The sequence below is a fragment of the Prionailurus bengalensis genome, chromosome D4 (assembly GCF_016509475.1).
Source record: "Prionailurus bengalensis isolate Pbe53 chromosome D4, Fcat_Pben_1.1_paternal_pri, whole genome shotgun sequence".
Classification (NCBI taxonomy): Eukaryota; Metazoa; Chordata; class Mammalia; order Carnivora; family Felidae; genus Prionailurus; species Prionailurus bengalensis.
The window spans coordinates 13,020,375-13,039,336 of NC_057359.1; the positions used below are offsets into that span (position 1 = coordinate 13,020,375).

An 18,962-nucleotide genomic window follows, 5' to 3' on the forward strand; every position below is an offset into this window, starting at 1 on the left:
CCTGGTATAAAAGGAAGGACAGAAGTGGGTGTAAAATGTAGTAAAATTATCTTTTTTTTTTTTTTTGGGTAAAATTACTACCTTGATAAAACTATTAAATTAGGGAAAATATATGTAAAGAATTTATAACAGTGCCTCACAGTAGGTGTTCAAAAAATGATATCATCACTATTGGGTGGATGGATGAATAAAAACACGGACTATTGCCATGCAATGTGACTAGCCTAGGAATAAAAACAGTTACATTTATATTGTGCTTACACGTTCCAAGCACTGTTCTAAGTGCTTTACATATTTTAACACATTTAATCTTTACTAAACCCTACAAAGTAGGTACTATTATTATCCCCATCTTAAGGAATCTTGGCACAGAGCGCTAAAGTAACTTGTTTGAGGTCACACAGTAATACTAAGGGGCCCAGACAGGATCTCTGCTCAGCCTGTCTTACCCCAAAGTCCATGCTTGTCACCCACTAAGTTGTTTCCTGCAAGGTAAATTTAATATCTGCATAAAATATATAAATGGAAATTATTTTTGCATGTCTTAATTTTTTCGGGGGAGAATTATTTTCTATTTTTAGTATTCACAAACCTGAATTTTTACTTCACTAAAAAAATCTAATATTTATACTTCAATTATATCTTCTTTTAAGACCATAGTTTACAACAGTAGTTTTCAGCTGGTAGCAAAGTAAGTCCATAAAGGGACATTTGGCGATGTCCAGAGACATTGTGGTTGTCATACATGGGGGCTGGAAAGTGCTCCTGGCATCTAGTGAACTGAGGCCAGGGGTGCTGCTGGACATGGTACAGTACACAGGACAGTCCTCCTAAGCAAAGAATTTTTCTGCGCCCCATGTGAACAGTGCTGAGGCTCAGAAAGCCTCACTGAAAGGCAGCGTTAAGTGTTGGCATACGGGACCACACGCATGCACAGAAACACCTCATCTGGTCATTTGAGTCATCTTGGCCTCAGACTAGGATTTTCCTCTGCTGACTCAGGTGCCTGGTGGGTAGCTGGTTGTGAGAAAGGCCAAAAATACAGACACCTGTCCCTCATCTGGCACAGTGCCACTGTGACTGGAGAGAACCAGAGATGACCTGGGGGAAGCTCACCTTCATGAAAAACAGAAGTAGGAAACCAAGAGTCTAGCCATTTCTATCATATCAAGAGGCTATTTCAGGGACAAGATTTCATCCTGTGGAGACAAAATATTTGCAGGGTGCGCATGGAACAATCTCCACTGTGACTGTAGTTACTTCGAGTAGTTTTTGCTGCTTTGGTTGGCATGTTGTTTCATCATGTCTGAACAAGAAAGGCTGTTTGATGACACTAGCAGATTGGGAGTAGTTACGCACTTAGGCTACCCACCTTTAGTGGCGTTACTTTGAAAACTCTGCTCAGCTCTTACCCTTCAAATGTTCCCTACCCCCAGGATTGGCATCTAAAATGGGCAACTCCGATCCAGCGCTCATCCATCCAGAACACACAAGTGTTTTATAAAATGACATCTATTTTTTTGCTAGACTCATACTCGTCCCACCTCTATTTCTGTTAGTTCTCACTTTTACCATTTCCTTTATTTTCTGCAAGGAGGAGAAATGCAGAAGCTGTAGAAGCCGCCTCACAAACTCCACACGTCTTACAGAACTCTTGGGAAAAGCTTTCATCCCTGCCTGTGTGATCCTTACATTATGACTCACAGAGGAAACCACAAGGGTGCATGTGAAATTGACATTGGCTCTTTGTGGTCACCCATTAGGAAGAAGAAAAAGGAAGATGCTTACAGTGTAGAACCAGAACTTCACAATGGGTGCATTGTAGAATTCATAGATTTTTCTGCCCAGGGGGATTAACCGGTGTCTGCTCTGAACTTCCTCTTCATCCTTCTTTCTGGAAGACTCCCCATTGTTTCGCCCCAACATCGCCTACAGTGGAAGAGAATCGACACCATCATGGCAGGGCTCTGGAGAGCACGCGATTCAATGTGCTCATTTTACACATCAGGAATGCATGCTCACAGAACCTAAGGGTTTTATCCAAGGTCCCCAGAGATTCACAGGTTGTGCCTTCCCTAGGTGTGCATTTGCATCATATATAGAATCAAAGGTATGTGCCTGGGATGGAAGGTCTTAGGGATTTCTGTTACCATTATCTTCTCTTCTGCCATGAGAGCTCTGGAAGATTCCATAATGGAAGATACCAGAGTTCTGAGAGGAGAAAGAGCATAGCCTCGGAAGGCCAGGAATCTCTTTTCTTTCCACCCCCTCCCCATAGTAGTGAGACAGGCAGATCTGGGTTTGAATTCTATCTACTCATGCTAATGACTCTTAAGTAAAAACAAACAAATAAACAAACACACTGGACCAGTAATATCTAACTTACCCAAAGGTTACGAGTATTAGAGAGGTTATCTGAAGTGCCTGGAGCTTAGTTAGGTTAGAAACCTCTCCTCAACCCTTAGGCATAAAGCTTGGTTCCCTGATCTCAAACTTCATAAAACCCAAATTACTGCTGGGATTAGTTTCATGGCGACTTCTAAGCACAATGCCTTCCTCTGCATGGGAGATTCTGCTGGGTGGGACTAGAAGTCAGGCCTGACCTGGAGAGGCCTCATCTCCAAGCTGTTGGAAGTTTCCTTACGAATCGAATTATTTCCTTCTCACCCATGTCAACAGCAGTGGCAAAAATGACCATAAAACATCACAAAAAAGGCAGACTTTGAGAAAAGGCAGATGCATGCCTGTCTGGGTAGCAAGTGGCAGGATGAGTCAAATATGGCTGAAGATCCTACTGGTGAAGAGTTCCAGACTTTGAGTCATTCAGAAGGAGGACCGAATCCTCTCTTGGATGCTCAGAATCCATGGCACCCGGGGTAAATCTTTTAACCGCTCTGAATCTTAGTTTCTTTACCTTTAAATTGGAGGTAATAATGGCACCTGCTATAGGATTGGTCTACAAATAAATAAGCATTTGGCACTTAATAAGTGCTCTGTGTATACTAGCTAGTGTTTAGTTACAATGAACTGAGACTTTTCTTGGATAGTCTTGACGAAAATAATCTGGTTGGGAATTTCTCGCCAGGAAAAAGAAAAGTGTTATTAGGGCTCTATTATAGCATAATTTCTTGACTTTAATTGTTTTGGTATTATTCTAAGACAAGGCTAGTTCTACCATGTTTAGGAAATGAGATTTTTGTTAAGTGTAAGAACAGGGCAAATCCTTCTAACTACTCAGTGACTGACAAGGATTTAGGATAGGAAAAGGGAGTGGGATACAGGTTTAGAGTTGAGAGATCTAATTATAGAAACCATTTGTTTATCTTGAATTTGAGAGCAGATAATTCTGGTTTCAAACCACCTTACTCGAGATATACAAATAGTTCCAACTACTTTTGTCATTGCCTCAACTATCCACCTTCTTAAATATGTAACAATCGCAAATGATGAACCTGTAACCAATAGGATTTCTGGAGAAGGTAACAAGGCAACTTCCATTCCTTTAAAGCCTCTATGGCTAGGAAATTACCTTGACTTAATGAATAGGTAAGATCCCATTCGATGGGTCTATCCAAGCCTTTATTTTGATCAGTGAGCTGGGTCAATCTCCATGATGGATATGGCACGTTTGACTTCTATCAATATTGACCACTGACCTCAAGAAACTCTGAGCTACATCCTTCTATAATTTATAATTTATGTAACATAATTACCCTGCTTCTGTTCTGCTTCTTTATTTGCTCAATAATACAATACAATTTGGGGACATAATGCGATGTTAGTAAAGGCAGCTTGGGGAGTTGTAGGCATCTTGGACAGTGACATCTTGGGGTAAACTCTAGAAAGAGTGGCTTCCCCAACAGAGTTGAGACAATGCCCTGGGTCTCTGGACATGTTGGAGCTTTATTAGGCAGAGTGCAAAAACACGTATCTGGCAATGCAGGTGAAAAAAACCAAAAACAACACGGCCTATCTTGCTTTCATTATTCAGATACGTTCCCAAGTGAATGCATTTTTTAAAAGCTTTTCTTTTGTGGGTTTAAGTAAAGCATTTTCGAAATTTCATTAATTCCAGCCTAAGCAGCTTAACTGACTGATTTTCTTGATTTCTCTTCCCAGTAGTCAAACATTTCCTTTGACTACATTCCTTAAGCAGAATGTAATAGGGTCAAATACAGGCAACACTACATAATATGGATTTGAGAATTTTTGCTGGCTGGACACAGATGTCAAGTCTGGGAAAGATCCATTGAAGTCAACTAGGCCACTAAAGGCTACTGATAATGAAATTGAAGCTCATGTTTTGTGTATAATTTTGGAGGGGCCAGGAGAAAATGCTCCCATCCAAGAAAGGATATATTGGTTTAGCACTGAACTTCAAATATCTTTCCTATGAAAGGAGTGGAGGTGTCAGCATGCTGCATTCTCCAATCTTCCCCAGGGTAAGGAACACCAGTGCTCCAGCAGGGACAGAATTTGTCATTAGGGTCAAAAGAGGCTCCAGCTTAAAGATATCTGCTATCCAGCCCTAACTTTACCAGTCCACAAAATCCCTTCTTCCTTTCCTTCTAGCTGTTTCTGCTTGTGGGGAAGAAGCCCAGGCAGTAGAGCTAGTGTGAGGTCTTTCCCTCAGGTTCTCAGTAAACAATAACAGGGTCTATTCTCTGGGAAGCAGACTTTGCTCTCAGTTGAGAGATGCATCCTTTAGTGTGATTTCTTGAAGGATCGGGTTCTCACAGCTCCACACAGAGCAGAAGGGAGCTGTCTTCTTTGTTTTCTTCCTTGAGACCCACCCAGAGAGAACTGTGATTCAGCTTGTGGCTGCCTTCATAGGGTCCTTCCTTGAGGCTTCAAGGCCAAGTCATACTTGACGTAGGAGGCCCGTGCATTATTTTTGGATTCTTTCTGCTATGAGGTAGACCAAACCAAGTGAATGCCTACATTTGAGACTAAGAAGAAATTCTCTGCATCCCTGAGGCTATAGGCTAAAAGCATGGCCAATGGGATCTCTATGTCTGGGTCCTTTTTTTTTTTTAATTTTTTTTTTAACGTTTATTTATTTTTGAGACAGAGAGAGACAGAGCATGAAAGGGGGAGGGGCAGAGAGAGAAGGAGACACAGAATCAGAAGCAGGCTCCAGGCTCTGAGCCATCAGCCCAGAGCCTGACGCGGGGCTCGAACTCACGGACCACAAGATCGTGACCTGAGCTGAAGTCGGACGCTTAACCGACTGCGCCACCCAGGCGCCCCTCTATGTCTGGGTTCTAATCCTGGCCTTGCAATTAATTAGCTAGGTAACCTTGGGCAATTTAACTTCTCTGAGTCTCAGCTTCCTCACCTGTAAAATGGATAATAACAGTACCTACCTCATGGGATTTTTGTGAGGATTCCATGAGTATGTGCACGTCAAACATTTAGTGTCATCCTAACAATATTCGCAAACATTTATCAAGGTTCACAATATGCCAGGCGCCAGTCTATAGAAGTGACGTGTACACTTTTTAAACTGCAAAACTGCCTGTGAGCGAGACAATGTTACCATTCCCATGTTAGAGGTTGAGAAACCGTGTCCAAGGTCTCACAGTGAGTAGGTGTTGGGGCAGGATTCTGGCTCCAGAATGAACACTCTTTACCCCTCTAATAAAGATTTGGTATTATTAGTACTACTGTTTCTGTTAATGGTTAAAATATCATTCTCTATCCTTGAAGGATTCAGAAGCGAAAATTATAGTAAGATCTTTAGGGAAGACAGTCATCTGATCCTGTCACAGAGGCAAGCAGGCGCCTTCACTGGTTTTTATAAGAATCCTGAAATGGAAAACCAACACTGGCTTTTAACTCTGTGAGTCAAAAACTGTGAATAATTGGTCAGTCAAAAGAGTGGCCAGATGCCTATACCCTGCTGTACTCGGGGCTGGGATGGTTTCCTTTTGGAAGGAAATACTGTTGATCTGGAGGAAAAACAATTCACAGGGTGCTCCCACTAGTATACTAATGGAAAGGGCCTTTTGTCACCTGAGCAAAACCAATTCTGGTTTTCTCTCCTTACAGGTTTTTTGAGTCATCACAGTCATTGCTCAGGGTGGTGGGGAGGGTGGGGGATATCAAGGAAGTCCTATGGAGCTGTCGCGCGATGTCTCCAAAGCTCCGAAGCCCTGTTTGTCTCTTTAAGAGCATGTGACATTTTTAGACTTTGGACACGATCCAGTAGCGGTCACACTGCTCAGGCGGGGGTTGCAGGAAGCTGTCCCATGCCCAGCTGCCCCTTCTCGCTGCAGAATAAAGCATCCATGTTCTATAATTATACCAGAAGAGCTAATAAAAGCCTTCCATACAAACCTCAAAATTCAATTAGTCCTGCATGTGTGAGCCTGACCCTGAAGACAGATAAAGGCGTAGCATCTGATCACCAGAAGGGCTCCAGCCCAGTGTGGCTCGGCTGGCTGCCCCCACATACATTCCTTTGCCTTCTTCGTATGCTAAGACTGCCCCAGCACCTGCTCCTTTATAAAGCGTGGCTTGTTTGGACAACTGGGGGTGCCTGGCTTTTGGATTTCACTGGGTTGTCCTGTGACCCTGGCTGAAGGATTTTGCACAGAAATAGTCCCTATTGTTATGTTATGTGTGCCTAGAGAAGACACTTTTGTAATACTCTGGTCTCACACTTAAATGAAAGCACCTGGTTGGAGGGTGACCTTGGGAGTCACTGAGTCTTAAGCTGTATCAACAGGAAAGGTGGAGTAGGCTTGCCGCCCGCGGACAAGGACGGGATAGTTTTCCTTACTGTCAGTTCCATATCCTCCTCATCTTTTTCCTTTGTGGGCTTCTCTGGCTCTTCTGGTTCCTTTTCTTGGAGGTGGATTTCCTGGGCCTGAGACATATACGGCATGTCGTCTTTGTTCTTGAACTCCAAGCTGAGAATTGAAGGAGGAAGTAGAATTCCCAGAATTACCTAAAGTAATAATAATGATAATAATAATAATCACATTTAAAGGATTAAGATGAGGGTGGTTTTTTTTTTCTTAGAATCAGAGGGCCTAGGGTGGTGGGGTGTGTGTGTGAGTGCACACGTGCGCGTGGGCACACGTGTGTGCCCTGAGTGAGGCACCTGCACATGTTAACACGCAGGGGGTCACTCGTGCCCATCCAGGAACTGTTATGCACATAACAGCACATAGTAGTTTTTGGAGAAAAGGAGCATCTTACCCAAATCCACCCAATTAACACCCACTTTGCATGGGGGAAGCTGAGGAGAATGAGGGGCCCTGCTCAAGGAAAAAGTGGGAAAGAATTCAGACTTCCATTTAGCCATTAGCGCTTGGCTTTGTGAAATCAATTCAAATGCATGTCCACTGGCATTTGTTTGCTAACACATCAAGTGGAGTCATCTGGGTATCTCCGTGTCCTAAGTTGACCTTGAGAAAATCCAAGTGGGAAAGCATGTTTTCATTTCGGAGTATTCCCCTGGCACTTGCTACTGCACAACAGAAACACACACACACACACACACACACACACACACACACACACACACACACGTGGGCTTTGTATTCACCATGAGAATCCCCTACACAAACACTCCAGGAATCCCAGCACTGTGTTTCTATCATGTATAAACAATATGCTTCAGCCTCCATGTGCTGGTAATAAATACATGGACCCTTCTCACGAGAGGGCAATCTCATTCTCCATTTGTTTTTCAATTTTTTAACGTTTATTTATTTTTGAGAGAGATTGCGAGTGCGCGCGCACGCGAGCGCGAGTGGGGGAGGGGCAGGGAGCGAGGGAGACACAGAATTGGAAGCAGGCTCCAGGCTCTAAGCCGGCAGCACAGAGCCCCACGTGGGTTCGAACTCACAAACTGTGAGATCATGACCTGAGCCAAAGTTGGACGCTTAACCCATTGAGCCACCCAGTGCCCCTCATTCTCCATTTGAATGATAAACCCACACGTGATTTGTTTTCCCCAGATCTTCTCCCGCCTCTTCGCCCAATCACTAAACTGGTTCTGCTCTCTAAGTCTTCTGAATATGAACCTCCTTGAAGAAACTGCACCAAAGTGAGGGCTCAGAGAGATCCTGAACAGTGAGTGAAAATGACCCGCAAGTAATGAGGTAGGGGTGGCCTGTGCTTGAATGCCCACAAGGACTCTGGAGCCACTAAGGGAAAACGGAGGGTGGTGACCCTGAACTCAGGGTGACTGGCAGGCCTGAGAAGGCTCGGGTGGCATGCTGGCAGTCTCGAGGGGACATGACACCCTGTCCTCGGATCTGAGAGCCAGGCTTGGCGGTCACTGGTAGTGCAGCTATAGGGTGCCCATGACCCACTTCATGGAGCTCTTCTGAGACTCTGGGGCCAAGAACCTGCAGGGAGGATGGGGGAGGGGTGCTGGTTCCATCAGGGTGGCCTTAGCCGATTGCTCTGGCCTTTTTGCCTTGGGCTGACCTCAGAGTTGCCTAGACCAGGAATTTCCCAGGTAAATATGAGCCTGGCTTCAGTTGTGACAGCCACAAACTCTAAACAGAGAAAGCATTTGAAAACTCCTTTCAGTCTTTTCTCTCCCATTTTCTCTTTCTTTTGCTTCTTCCAATTAAATGTCTTCCTTGTAAAACACTGAGGAAAACATGAAGAAGCAAAGCCACACATCATCCTATGTCTTGTACCTTCAGCCCCCAAGGTAACCATTACAAACACTTGGCTCTGTATCCTCCCTGGTTTCTTAAAAAAAATGAAAACTTATACAGATATAACTGTGCATGTACAGGCTAAGAGAAACCTAAAATGGACTCAGACTCTACATAACTGGTCTGCAACGTGTTTTTCATCAGTTAAGAACAGACCAAGATGATCTAGCAACATCTTTACACATAAACCCATCTCATTTTTATTTCAGGTGAAAACATTTCTCAAGCATAGCTGGGGGGAGCCAAGGTGTCTATGACAAGGTACAAAGGAGGGCCAAGGCATTGAGGTTTGCACGGCCACGCAAGTTTGCCCGGTACGCGGTTCCTGGTGCAGCATGGCTTATGCCAGAGCAAATGGTACCTCTTATGGTACCTGTGTGTGACCATCCCCTTTGGATCTTTTGCAAAATACTAATGTTTAGGCATGCCATCTCCAGAGGTTCTGACTTAGCAGAACTTGGGGTAGGCTGTAGTCTCTGTATGAAACAAAACAAAACAAAACAAAACTATATAGAAGATTCTGAGTCACGGTTGGGGCTTAAAACCACCCTCCTGAGATAAGAAAATGCCTAGTTCCACCAGCTCGGAAAGCTCCAAACCAACCCTCCGGTCCTCACAGCCAACAGGGCCTTCTGGGCGCGCTGACCTTGAGGCCCGAGTTCTTGCGCATGCGCAGCCGGCCCATCCACATGTCGGTGAGCAGCATCTGGCTGCACGTGTGTGCGATGAAGTCGCGGTGCTTGGCAGCCACAGCAAGCTGCAGGCAGGTGGCGTTGCTCCAGTTCTTGAGCTCATACGTCAGCAGTTTCATGGCCAGCTGTTCGTCCTGCTTATAGGACTGGTCGAGGAGCTCCACCGCCAGCTGGCCGAAGTCCCTGAAAGACAGAATGTGAGGGGTTGTCCTTTGGCCATCTTGGAGACTTGGATGATGAAAGTGGGGGCCCACTGGCCAGGCCACAAAAGGGGGTTACTGTGTGGCCCCATTGTTGCTCATAGGGTATAGTCTGTTCACGTGTTCATCTAGCCAACACCCATGAAGCGTCCACCATGTGCTAGGTACTGTGTTTAGAACTGGGGGGTATAAGCCGAACAGGACATGCTCCTGGTACCCAAGGCCCCCAATTCAAGGCGACGGATGGGGGAGGCAGACCAAAACAAATCAACAAGTAGAGTGTGGTAGGTCTTCTTACACGTGAGAGACCTCAGTTCATAGCTGAGCCTTATCAACCACAAGCTTGGGATCCTGGACAAGTTAATTAAATTCTCTGAGTCTCACTTTCTTCAGCTTTAAAATATGCATAATAGGGGTACCTGGGTGACTTAGTCGGTTAAGAGTCTGACTTCAGCTCAGGTCAGGAGTTCGAGCCCCACTTCAGGCTCAGTGCTGACATCTCAGAGCCTGGAGCCTGCTTCAGATTCTGTGTCTCCACCCCCCTCTCTGCCTCTTGCCTGCTCGTGCTCTGTCTCTGTCTCTGTCTCTCTCTCTCAAAAGAAATATATAAATACTGAAAAAAATTTTAAATATAAAATATGCATAATAAGAGGACGTACCTCTTGAGGCAGTTGAGAGGCTGAAATAAAATCTACATATCTGTGAGGACTTGCGTATCTAGCACTGTTTGCCATAAATGTTAACTATTGGTGTCCAACCTCTGTGTGTACCACTGAGGTGACCCTACCTCTGCCAAATGGTTTGGGTAGCTCAGACCCTCCAGTATTTGGGGCCTGCCTCCTCTTCTTGCCCCCTCTTGACCACCCCATTTGCTGGGCTGGCCCACCTGGAGTTGTGGTTCAGTTCCTGGGAGATGTCATCAACCATGTCATTCTCAGACGCCTCGTGAGCCATGGCTTTGCAGAGCTTGCAGGCCACCAGGGCCTTGGCCATGGCCTCCTCGCCGTGCTGCCAGAAGAACAGGGCCATCTTCTGCCTCTTCATCAGGACGGCCCACACCATCAGCTCATGGAAAGGGAAAGGGAAGTGGTTGATCTCAGGGTCGTCCAAGTCAATGTCAACCTCTTCTTCTCGCTTCTTGGTTGTCTTTCTTCCTCGCCTCAAGGGAACATCATCCTGTCATTTTAGGGAAAAAAACAGAGGTGGAGTGAGAAATGAGTCAACTAAATATATCATATGGTTGTTTACTGTATATGTACTACGGAACCTGCTCTGGGATTGATACAGAATGAACTAGCCTTTCCCAGCACCTATCCCAGAAGCACTCACTCCTAACTTTAAAACAAGATCAGCCCTATGGGAACATGTCAGTGTTGTACTTCAACTTTTAGTAAGTATTTTTCAGTGGGTATTTTTCAATTTCCCTTCCTTCCTTCCTTTACTTTTGTCCGCTTTTTTTTCCCCCTACGTGTAAGGTTATTTGTGCCTCATGATGGACAGCACTACCCTTTTCTCTGAAAGGACAAAGACATCCTATACTTGCAGGTGCCTAAGCCACAATACCCACATGAACAAAAGCTGGGAAACAGATAATCTATCTCGAGTTTCTACATACCTCTCAGGTGCATTTGTGAAGTATTTCTGGCCTTTGGATCAGTTGCCATTTGTAAACACCCATGAATAGATTTCACTTACTGGAATTTATATGCTTCCTTGGTTATCGAGTTAGTATTTCAAATACGATTTATTTTCTTGCTAATGTAACCTCAGGGTGGAATTTTCAAGGCTACTGTGACTTGCCCTCTCAACACTGGGAAAAAGTCCACTTCCTTATTTTAGAATCATGTACTAAGCCTTACCAATTGAATGAATATATATATGTCAATTATTTATATATATGTATATATATATATAGTATATGAATGAATATATATGAATGAATATATATAAAGAATATATGAATGAATATTTATGAATATATTAATGAATAATGAATATATATACATATATACAAATAATTGACATTAATAATTTGGGCAAATACTCACCTCCATTCCCAGTAGTTTCAAGGCTTTGGGCTGTTTAAAAAAATGTTATACATAAAGTTAGATCTTTCTTTATAGAGGTAAGAAAAGAATCCTATTATATCTTAACCAGGTAATAGAACATCTCTATGGTACCACATAGCATTTATTCATTTCACTAAATAAAATGCTACAAGAGGAACCTATTTATAGAAATTCTAGAATTAGGGATTTAGTGATTTTAGTGAATCATAGAAAATTAGATATCTAGAGGGGCACAATGAGATTGCCCCAGGGTAGAGCCTGCAGATTTATAATCTCTTTCATGGACCAAAATTTCTTCCATCTTCCTAGAACCATCTTATTTAGCTGACATCGCCATGATCTCAGGCACTTGGGTAAGCCATGAAATGTTCACTCAAACCATGAGATGTTTCTCAAACCTCTGAAATACCTCTGTTACCTGGAGACTTGGAATATTACTCAGAATATATGTTCAGATACTTCATGTCGCCTATGCAGCTGTCCAGTAGAGCAAAGGGTCATGGGACCACAAGGGCATGTGCCGATGGTAGCAAAAGGTGCTCAGGGGTGTGGAAAGTGCCAGCACATACTGTAGCATAAATGGTCACGCTGGGAATGTGCGAAATAGCCACAGGCCAAGACGGAGAGAGAAGACAACTCAGCAGATTACAGCCCTTGATTTATATCTAATGAGGGGAGGCACAAAATTACATCTCAGGGGTCAGGGATTCCCATTCTGTGTTAAATGTTACAGAATGGTTGAGTGCTCTCTTTAAAGTTGACTAAAATAGTAAGGTTGCAGCCCTTACCATTCCTCCAAATTTGATTTGACCACTCAAGTAGGAATAGCTTGGACCTTGCCTTTCTCCGTTTCTTTCCTTTTAGCTTCTGAAGTGCCCAGCAGTTTGAAATTTGTGTGATTTTTTTTTTCTTATTTATACTTCCTGGCGTTTTCAAAGTGGCCTCGTAGCACCACAAAATACTTTCAAAATCAGAAGATAAGCCTCGTTAAAAATAAAAAAATCATGCCAACCACCAGCTAGTGTAACAGCTCTCCAAATGCGGTCCAGGAACCCTGTGATATCTGGGTCTCTGTGAAGTCAAAGGTGTTTTCCTAATAATACTAAGATGTTCCTTGTCTTTGACACTGTGTTAACATTTGCAATGATGGTATAAAAGAATGGTGAATAAAACTGCAGGGTGGGGGGGTGGCAGGAATGAAGGCAGTGGCACCAAACTTTACTAGTGGTCATTAGGTTCCACTGTTAGGCACTTGAAGTTTAAAAACAAACAAAAATCAGTTTTTACTTAAGAAGCCCTTGATGAGGCCTAAAAAAATATTAACTTTATTAAATCTCTATCTTCGATGCTAAAGAAATGTCTTTTCAGGGTTTTGAGGGACGAAATGGCAAGTATGGGTTAAGCGCTTTCCTTACATACTGAGCTATGATGGGTTGTCCTGAGGACAAACACGCAGTTCCTTGGCTTGTGGCCACATTGTTTCATGCACTGTCTGCTGGAAGGAATGACTGCCAGACAAACTATGTTTATTTAGTCTTGGACATTTGGCAGATATTTTTGGAAATGGCCGAAGTGGGGCTATTGTTTCAAGGAAAGTAACTGATGGTATTTGTTGCCAATGGCAAAATTCAAAATTTTCCAAGCAGCAATTAGAAAAAAAGGAGAATTTTTGAAAACTTGTATATCCTTTCCCCCATGACCTTGACAGTTTTTCAGAAGTTAAAGACTTTTCTGACAAGATTGGAAGGGATATTAATGAATGTGAGTTTTTGAAATTGTTTAATGAAATGTGTCAACAGTGAGATCTGTATAACTCAGCAAACCGATATTTTACAACCCTTGATGTTACAAGATCCACGCAAAGTGTAAGATCAACCAATGAATTTTAAAGTAACAGAGTATAAAAAGTTCACTGAAGCTATTTCAGATTTCGTGTTGCAACTAATCTTTAAGAAACTGCCACTTGTGGGGTGCCTAGGTGGCTCAGTCGGTTAAGCGTCTGGCTTTGGGTCAGGTCATGATCTCATGGTTCATAAGTTCAAGCCCAGCGTCTGTGCTGACAGCTGGATCCTGCTTCAGATTCTGTGTCTTCCTCTATCTCCGCCCTCCCCTGCTTGAGCTCTATCTCTTTCTGTCTCTCAAAAGTAAATAAACATTAAAAAAAAAAAAACCTGCCACTTGTTTTGATGTATGTAACTTCAAAAAAGAATATCTATAATTATCTGTAAAGATTATTAAAATGCTCCTTCTCTCTCTCTCTCTACATATATGTATATACTTGTCATATTTGTTACATGTCTGTATGAAGTCAGCTTTTCTTTGTATATTTCAACCAAAACATCTGGCAACAGACTGAATGCAAAGGTAGATATGAGAATGTAGCTGTCTTCTATTAAGCCAGATATTACAGAAATATGCAAAAAGGGTACAATGCTACTCTTATCACAAAAATCGTTCTTTTTCTTTTTCTTTTTTTTTTTTTAATTTTTTTTTCAACGTTTATTTATTTTTGGGACAGAGAGAGACAGAGCATGAATGGGGGAGGGGCAGAGAGAGAGGGAGACACAGAATGGGAAACAGGCTCCAGGTTCTGAGCCATCAGCCCAGAGCCTGACGCGGGGCTCGAACTCACGGACCGCGAGATCGTGACCTGGCTGAAGTCGGACGCTTAACCGACTGCACCACCCAGGCGCCCCCAAAATCGTTATTTTTCATAAATACATTATTTATGCTAACATCTAATGGGCTTCTTATGGTTAACTTAAAATGAATTAATATTAACTATTAATGAATAAATATTTTTAAGTCTTTACTTTCTAACATGATAATACCCATAGATAGAACTCCCATACATAAGAGCTTTTTGGGGTCCAGGGGTCCTCAATAATTTTTAAAGGTATAAATAGACCCCAAGACCAAAAACCTTCAAACCACTGAGATAGATAGGATTAATTTGACTTTCATTATTATTCCTTGATCATTAAGGCTCACTCCCAGTTGCCAGTTTCTTATTTTAATTGGACCTTCTGGGGAAGAGAAAGGAGTGTATCAACCAATACATTGCCTTTTTTCTTTCTTCCTTTTGAAGGATTTGGGAGGGAGGAAGAGGTGGGTAGACCAGTTGCCTTCTTATCTGAGATGCTCTTTGGAGATAACGAAGCCACACCCCACATGTGTCGTGCCCTAGTCCTCCCAGGAGTCCAGAAGAGGAAACTTGCTGCAAAACTCACCCTCTTGGGGCCAAAGAGATTGTGGTAGAGCGTCCGGAAGCGCTTGCGCGTGTAGTTGCAGCGATAAGCCCCGCCCATCAGGTACTCGATCACCAGGCCGATGTCAATCAGGCTGATTCTATAGTCTGGGGGCAGGTTCCCCTATCAGGGAAGAAGGAAAACACACACACAAACACATCCAAAAGACAGCGTGGTTTACTAGGGATTCTATGCCATGTGTTCTGTAACTATTTTAGAGTAAAAAAAATAATTAAAAAAGAAACATATGAATGTATTATTATGCTGGTTAATTAATTCACCTTAAAATAGATCCAACCGAAACCTGGATATTCTCGCTTGGAAAGAAGACATAAGTTAAATAAGAAGATGCAGTAATCGTCGGCAATAACAGAAAATCAAAATATTTATTCAAGTCTTCAGCTGGGGAGAAAAAAACACCAGTGTAGCAGAAAGAAACACAAGGCTTGACATGGCAAATGCTACGAGTCCTAGTCGCTGGCAACTCCTTTCCCCCAGATGTTCTCCGGGCCCCCTGCGCTGCTCTGCCTCTGGCCCAGGCTTGTTACCTCTCTCTTGCTGACCTCTTCATGCTCACTAAATGAAGACTCCTTCCAGAAGATGGTTGTTATTACCAGGGCCTGCATCAGGTGGACTCTGCTCAGAGTTCAGATCTCCCTTGGGAAGACCTCTATTAACAATGAAACAAATTTGGCACCTTTTTCACAGGAGGAGAGCAGATGGATGTCAGGATGAAGTCATTTAGGAGCACCCCTGGTGGTTATTAAGAGAAACACAGTGGCATCAGAAGAGATTCTATCAAGGGAATATTTATTTTCTCAGAATTAAGCAGATTTTGGATATTTTCTTTCAAAGAGTGCTTCTTATGGGGTAAGTTTCAGCTGCTTGCATATATAGGTGCGAAAACACAAGAGGTTTTACCGTTGTCTACTCATTACTGGCTTCTACACCTAAAAGGTGCTCTATAGGGTGTAAGGAAAGATACTGGCTCTGCTAGGTCAAGGAAGGATTAATTCCATTTGTGGGAAGTTCTGAGCGCACAGTGAGTTTCAAAGGGTGTGATTAATTCACTGTCTGGTTTATTTCCTTGATGCAAAAGTATGCCCTATACCATGAATGGCAAGGGTACCACACTGTGTAGGGAGCACTTGCACTATGCCCTTGGATATATATAGGAGAAGCACGAGGGCTTTGTCTACTTTTGTCCTTAATGGAGGACTCACTCCAGATGCTGTGTGAGATTTGATGGTGGTTATTCAATTTCGGTGGCATCAGAACCACCTGGGAAACTTGGTGACAGTACAAAGGCCTGGCCCCTGTCCTGCTTCAATGTATGGGCCTCTACACGATTTATTAGCTCTCCAGGTGATTCTGATATACACCAAAGTTTGTGGAATCGCTGTTCTAGTAACAAAGGTTCGGGTGGGCTCACATGACAAAATCGGAAAATTTACAGTGTATAGTCATCATAAGGAAATCAGCTTAAATTGTTTTGCTAACTGAGGGTAGGTTTTCAGTTATGCTTCCTCAGCTTTGCTATGGTCAACAGCATACATTTGTAAGGGGTTCAGGGTTAGAGGTGGCCCACTGTATCCTCCCTATCAAACCCATAGCCTTAATTGCTTTATTGATCTTTGTATCCCCAGTGCCTTTTATAGTGGCTGGTGTGTGGTAGGCATTCAGAATCTTTGCTGGTAAGAATGTGAATGAGTAAAACAGTGAAATTAATGGATGTGGTTGGGATCAAGTCTCAGTTTCAGGTTTTTCAGTACTGTGTTCTTGTCAGTATTGGAACTAACTGGCCACAGTCTGTGAGTCATCCTGTTTGGGATAGCCCCGTATCACCGTGGAAACTGACTTGAAATAACGCCTATCGCTCCATTGGTGTTCTCAGTGGAGTAGGAACGAGAAGGAATGAACGGAGAGCAAATGAAGCAGCAGCCTAAGCACAGGAGCCTAAGCACAGGAGATCCTGGTGCTGCTCTTTAGACTCCCTTACCACCCCCGACCCTTCCTAGCCCTGCCCATCAAGCTCCACCTCTCCCTTGGCTTGGGGCACAAAGCAGGCTTGGGGACCCAATTTGAGGCAGCTGAGCAAAGCCATCACACTTGCGGTGGAAGCACTTTGTGTTACATCCTTGACCTTGGCTCATCAGAATCCCAACCAAAATGTCCCTTCCTGAAGATGGTCTTATTGTCCTCCCCAACCATTCTCAGAATTTCGGAATCTCCTCTGAGGACTCTCTCATGAATCTGCCTGTGTTGGCAAGTTAAGCTATCCTCAGGTGGTCAGACAAGACGAAGTGTCTGACTTCTTTATGCAAAGCATGGCAAAAACAGAGAAAAGGGAACTTTGAGGAAGTCTTTAGATAGTAACTTTTCATGCACTGCCCTTTCCATAAACATGAAACTGAGTTTACAAATATTACTCACGCAACCACTTTTCTCCATTGTTTTGGGACTGCTTAACAAGGCTGTGGGTTTCTGGATCGTCAGCTGTACCCGACAGACAGGCCTGTTATTTCAAGAGTCAAAGAACCCCGAAGTCTGGACCCTTCCGGGTCTGCCTCATCTCATCTGCGTCTACAAGGATGACCCACAGAAGAGGCCCCGCATTTGTGTTATTTTCCTGGGCACAGTGAGGCAGGCAGGGTGGAGAACCCTGGCTGTGAATCAACTGCCCTGGGCTTCTTTCTGTCTGTCCTTCGTAAATCAACTGGTTTCCCTCAAGGCTTCGCTGTGAAATGGGTGCAACTCTATGGCTCCTATGGTCTCTATATAATGCTTGAGTCCCAGGGTTCAGAAAATTCCCTAAAAGATTTTGTGTGATGCTACTGAAAAGCAGTCATAGCAAGTCGATGAATTTGTGCCTTATTTTTAATCCTGTAAGAATTCTCTACATTTGAATCATGAGTAACAGCAAACCTAACACCTATGTATATTTTCTTTTGAGAAACCTATGTGTGAACATCAGTTTGAATTCTAAGAACGAGACACCAATATTGCCTGAAGTGAGTGGCAATAATTATGCTTTTGAATTGTCTAGAAGAGTGGGGGGTTATCAGGAAAGGGATCGTGGTAAAATTCAATAAAAATTTGAGATGGGCCAGTAAAATATTTTTGGCAAATGATTTTATTCACAAAGGGCTACTAGGTTTAATATACAACAAGAGAAAGTTCTGGAGTCTTTTTTTTTGTAGGCACTTCTCATATAAAGCTTTATTATTTTCAAGTGATTTAAATGTGATCTGGGCTGAAGTAGGAGGAAGGATTTAGTGAGCGTTCTGGGTTCTGCTTAGCTTTGAGCCAGCGTCTTAAAGGAATTGGCCTGCATTTCTGTTTGCCCACAAGGGGGCGATGTTCACCTAACCGAAGCCGGTGAGGGTTCCACCAGCATTTAGGTGCCTGTTCTGTTTTATGTGGGTAATAAGGCGATGCAAATGAAAACAGCAGATTGGAGGATTTAGAAATAAGAGAGTCAGATGCCCTTGTTAAAGTGATATCTGGAGGAGGGAGAGCTTACTTTACCAAGTAATGTGTCTGAAAGCCTGCAAGACTGATTGCGTCTGTCCTCATCGCCCCCTCCCCCACCAGCACCGAGGCCTGGAAAGCAGAGAAATTAAGGGAAATTAGTTTCACAATTTCTACTAGGAAGAATGGAAACCTTTTGGGGAAGAAGAAATAGGTTTCATATAATTTGTAGAATCGGGTGCAATTTCGGCCTCTTGCGACATATCTGTTGTGGGTGAACTTTGAGGGGGCTGGTAACATTGGGGCATGTCTGAGGTGCTGTGCCGATGGCCGTGGCCACCTGTGACCTCAGATGTCACAGATACAGAGAACACCCAGTGTATGACCCGGCAGTGGAAATAGAGCTGGGCTAGCACGGTGGCCCTAGCTGTGCCTCTCTGTGAACGTGAGGAGATCACTTCCTTCCTCTGTTCCTCAGTTTACACTCTGAAAACAGGCACTTGGGACAGAGTTACTTCTAAGGTCCCGTCTATTTCTAGAGGTCTGATTGTCTGACCACTGCCTGGCAGGCTGCTCTTTTTTTTCTATGCTGCTAGGT

At 43.4% G+C, this 18,962-nt stretch overlaps 1 protein-coding gene across 10 annotated transcripts in view; it reads right to left on the reverse strand.

The window, feature by feature from the left end:
• TRPM3 (transient receptor potential cation channel subfamily M member 3) overlaps window positions 1–18,962 on the reverse strand; it is an 805,281-nt gene that overhangs the window by 72,001 nt on the left and 714,318 nt on the right. For 6 of the 10 annotated variants that reach the window (XM_043565210.1, XM_043565214.1, XM_043565219.1 and 3 more), the window contains 7 exons: window positions 15,175–15,210; window positions 14,876–15,016; window positions 11,625–11,654; window positions 10,463–10,752; window positions 9,331–9,559; window positions 6,785–6,952; window positions 1,789–1,929 (listed from right to left, as the gene is read on the reverse strand). In XM_043565210.1, the coding sequence (XP_043421145.1) occupies window positions 1,789–1,929; window positions 6,785–6,952; window positions 9,331–9,559; window positions 10,463–10,752; window positions 11,625–11,654; window positions 14,876–15,016; window positions 15,175–15,210 (1,035 nt within the window). The remainder of the gene's footprint in view (window positions 1–1,788; window positions 1,930–6,784; window positions 6,953–9,330; window positions 9,560–10,462; window positions 10,753–11,624; window positions 11,655–14,875; window positions 15,017–15,174; window positions 15,211–18,962) is intronic. The other 4 variants (XM_043565212.1, XM_043565217.1, XM_043565218.1 and 1 more) reach the window with 1 other exon arrangement.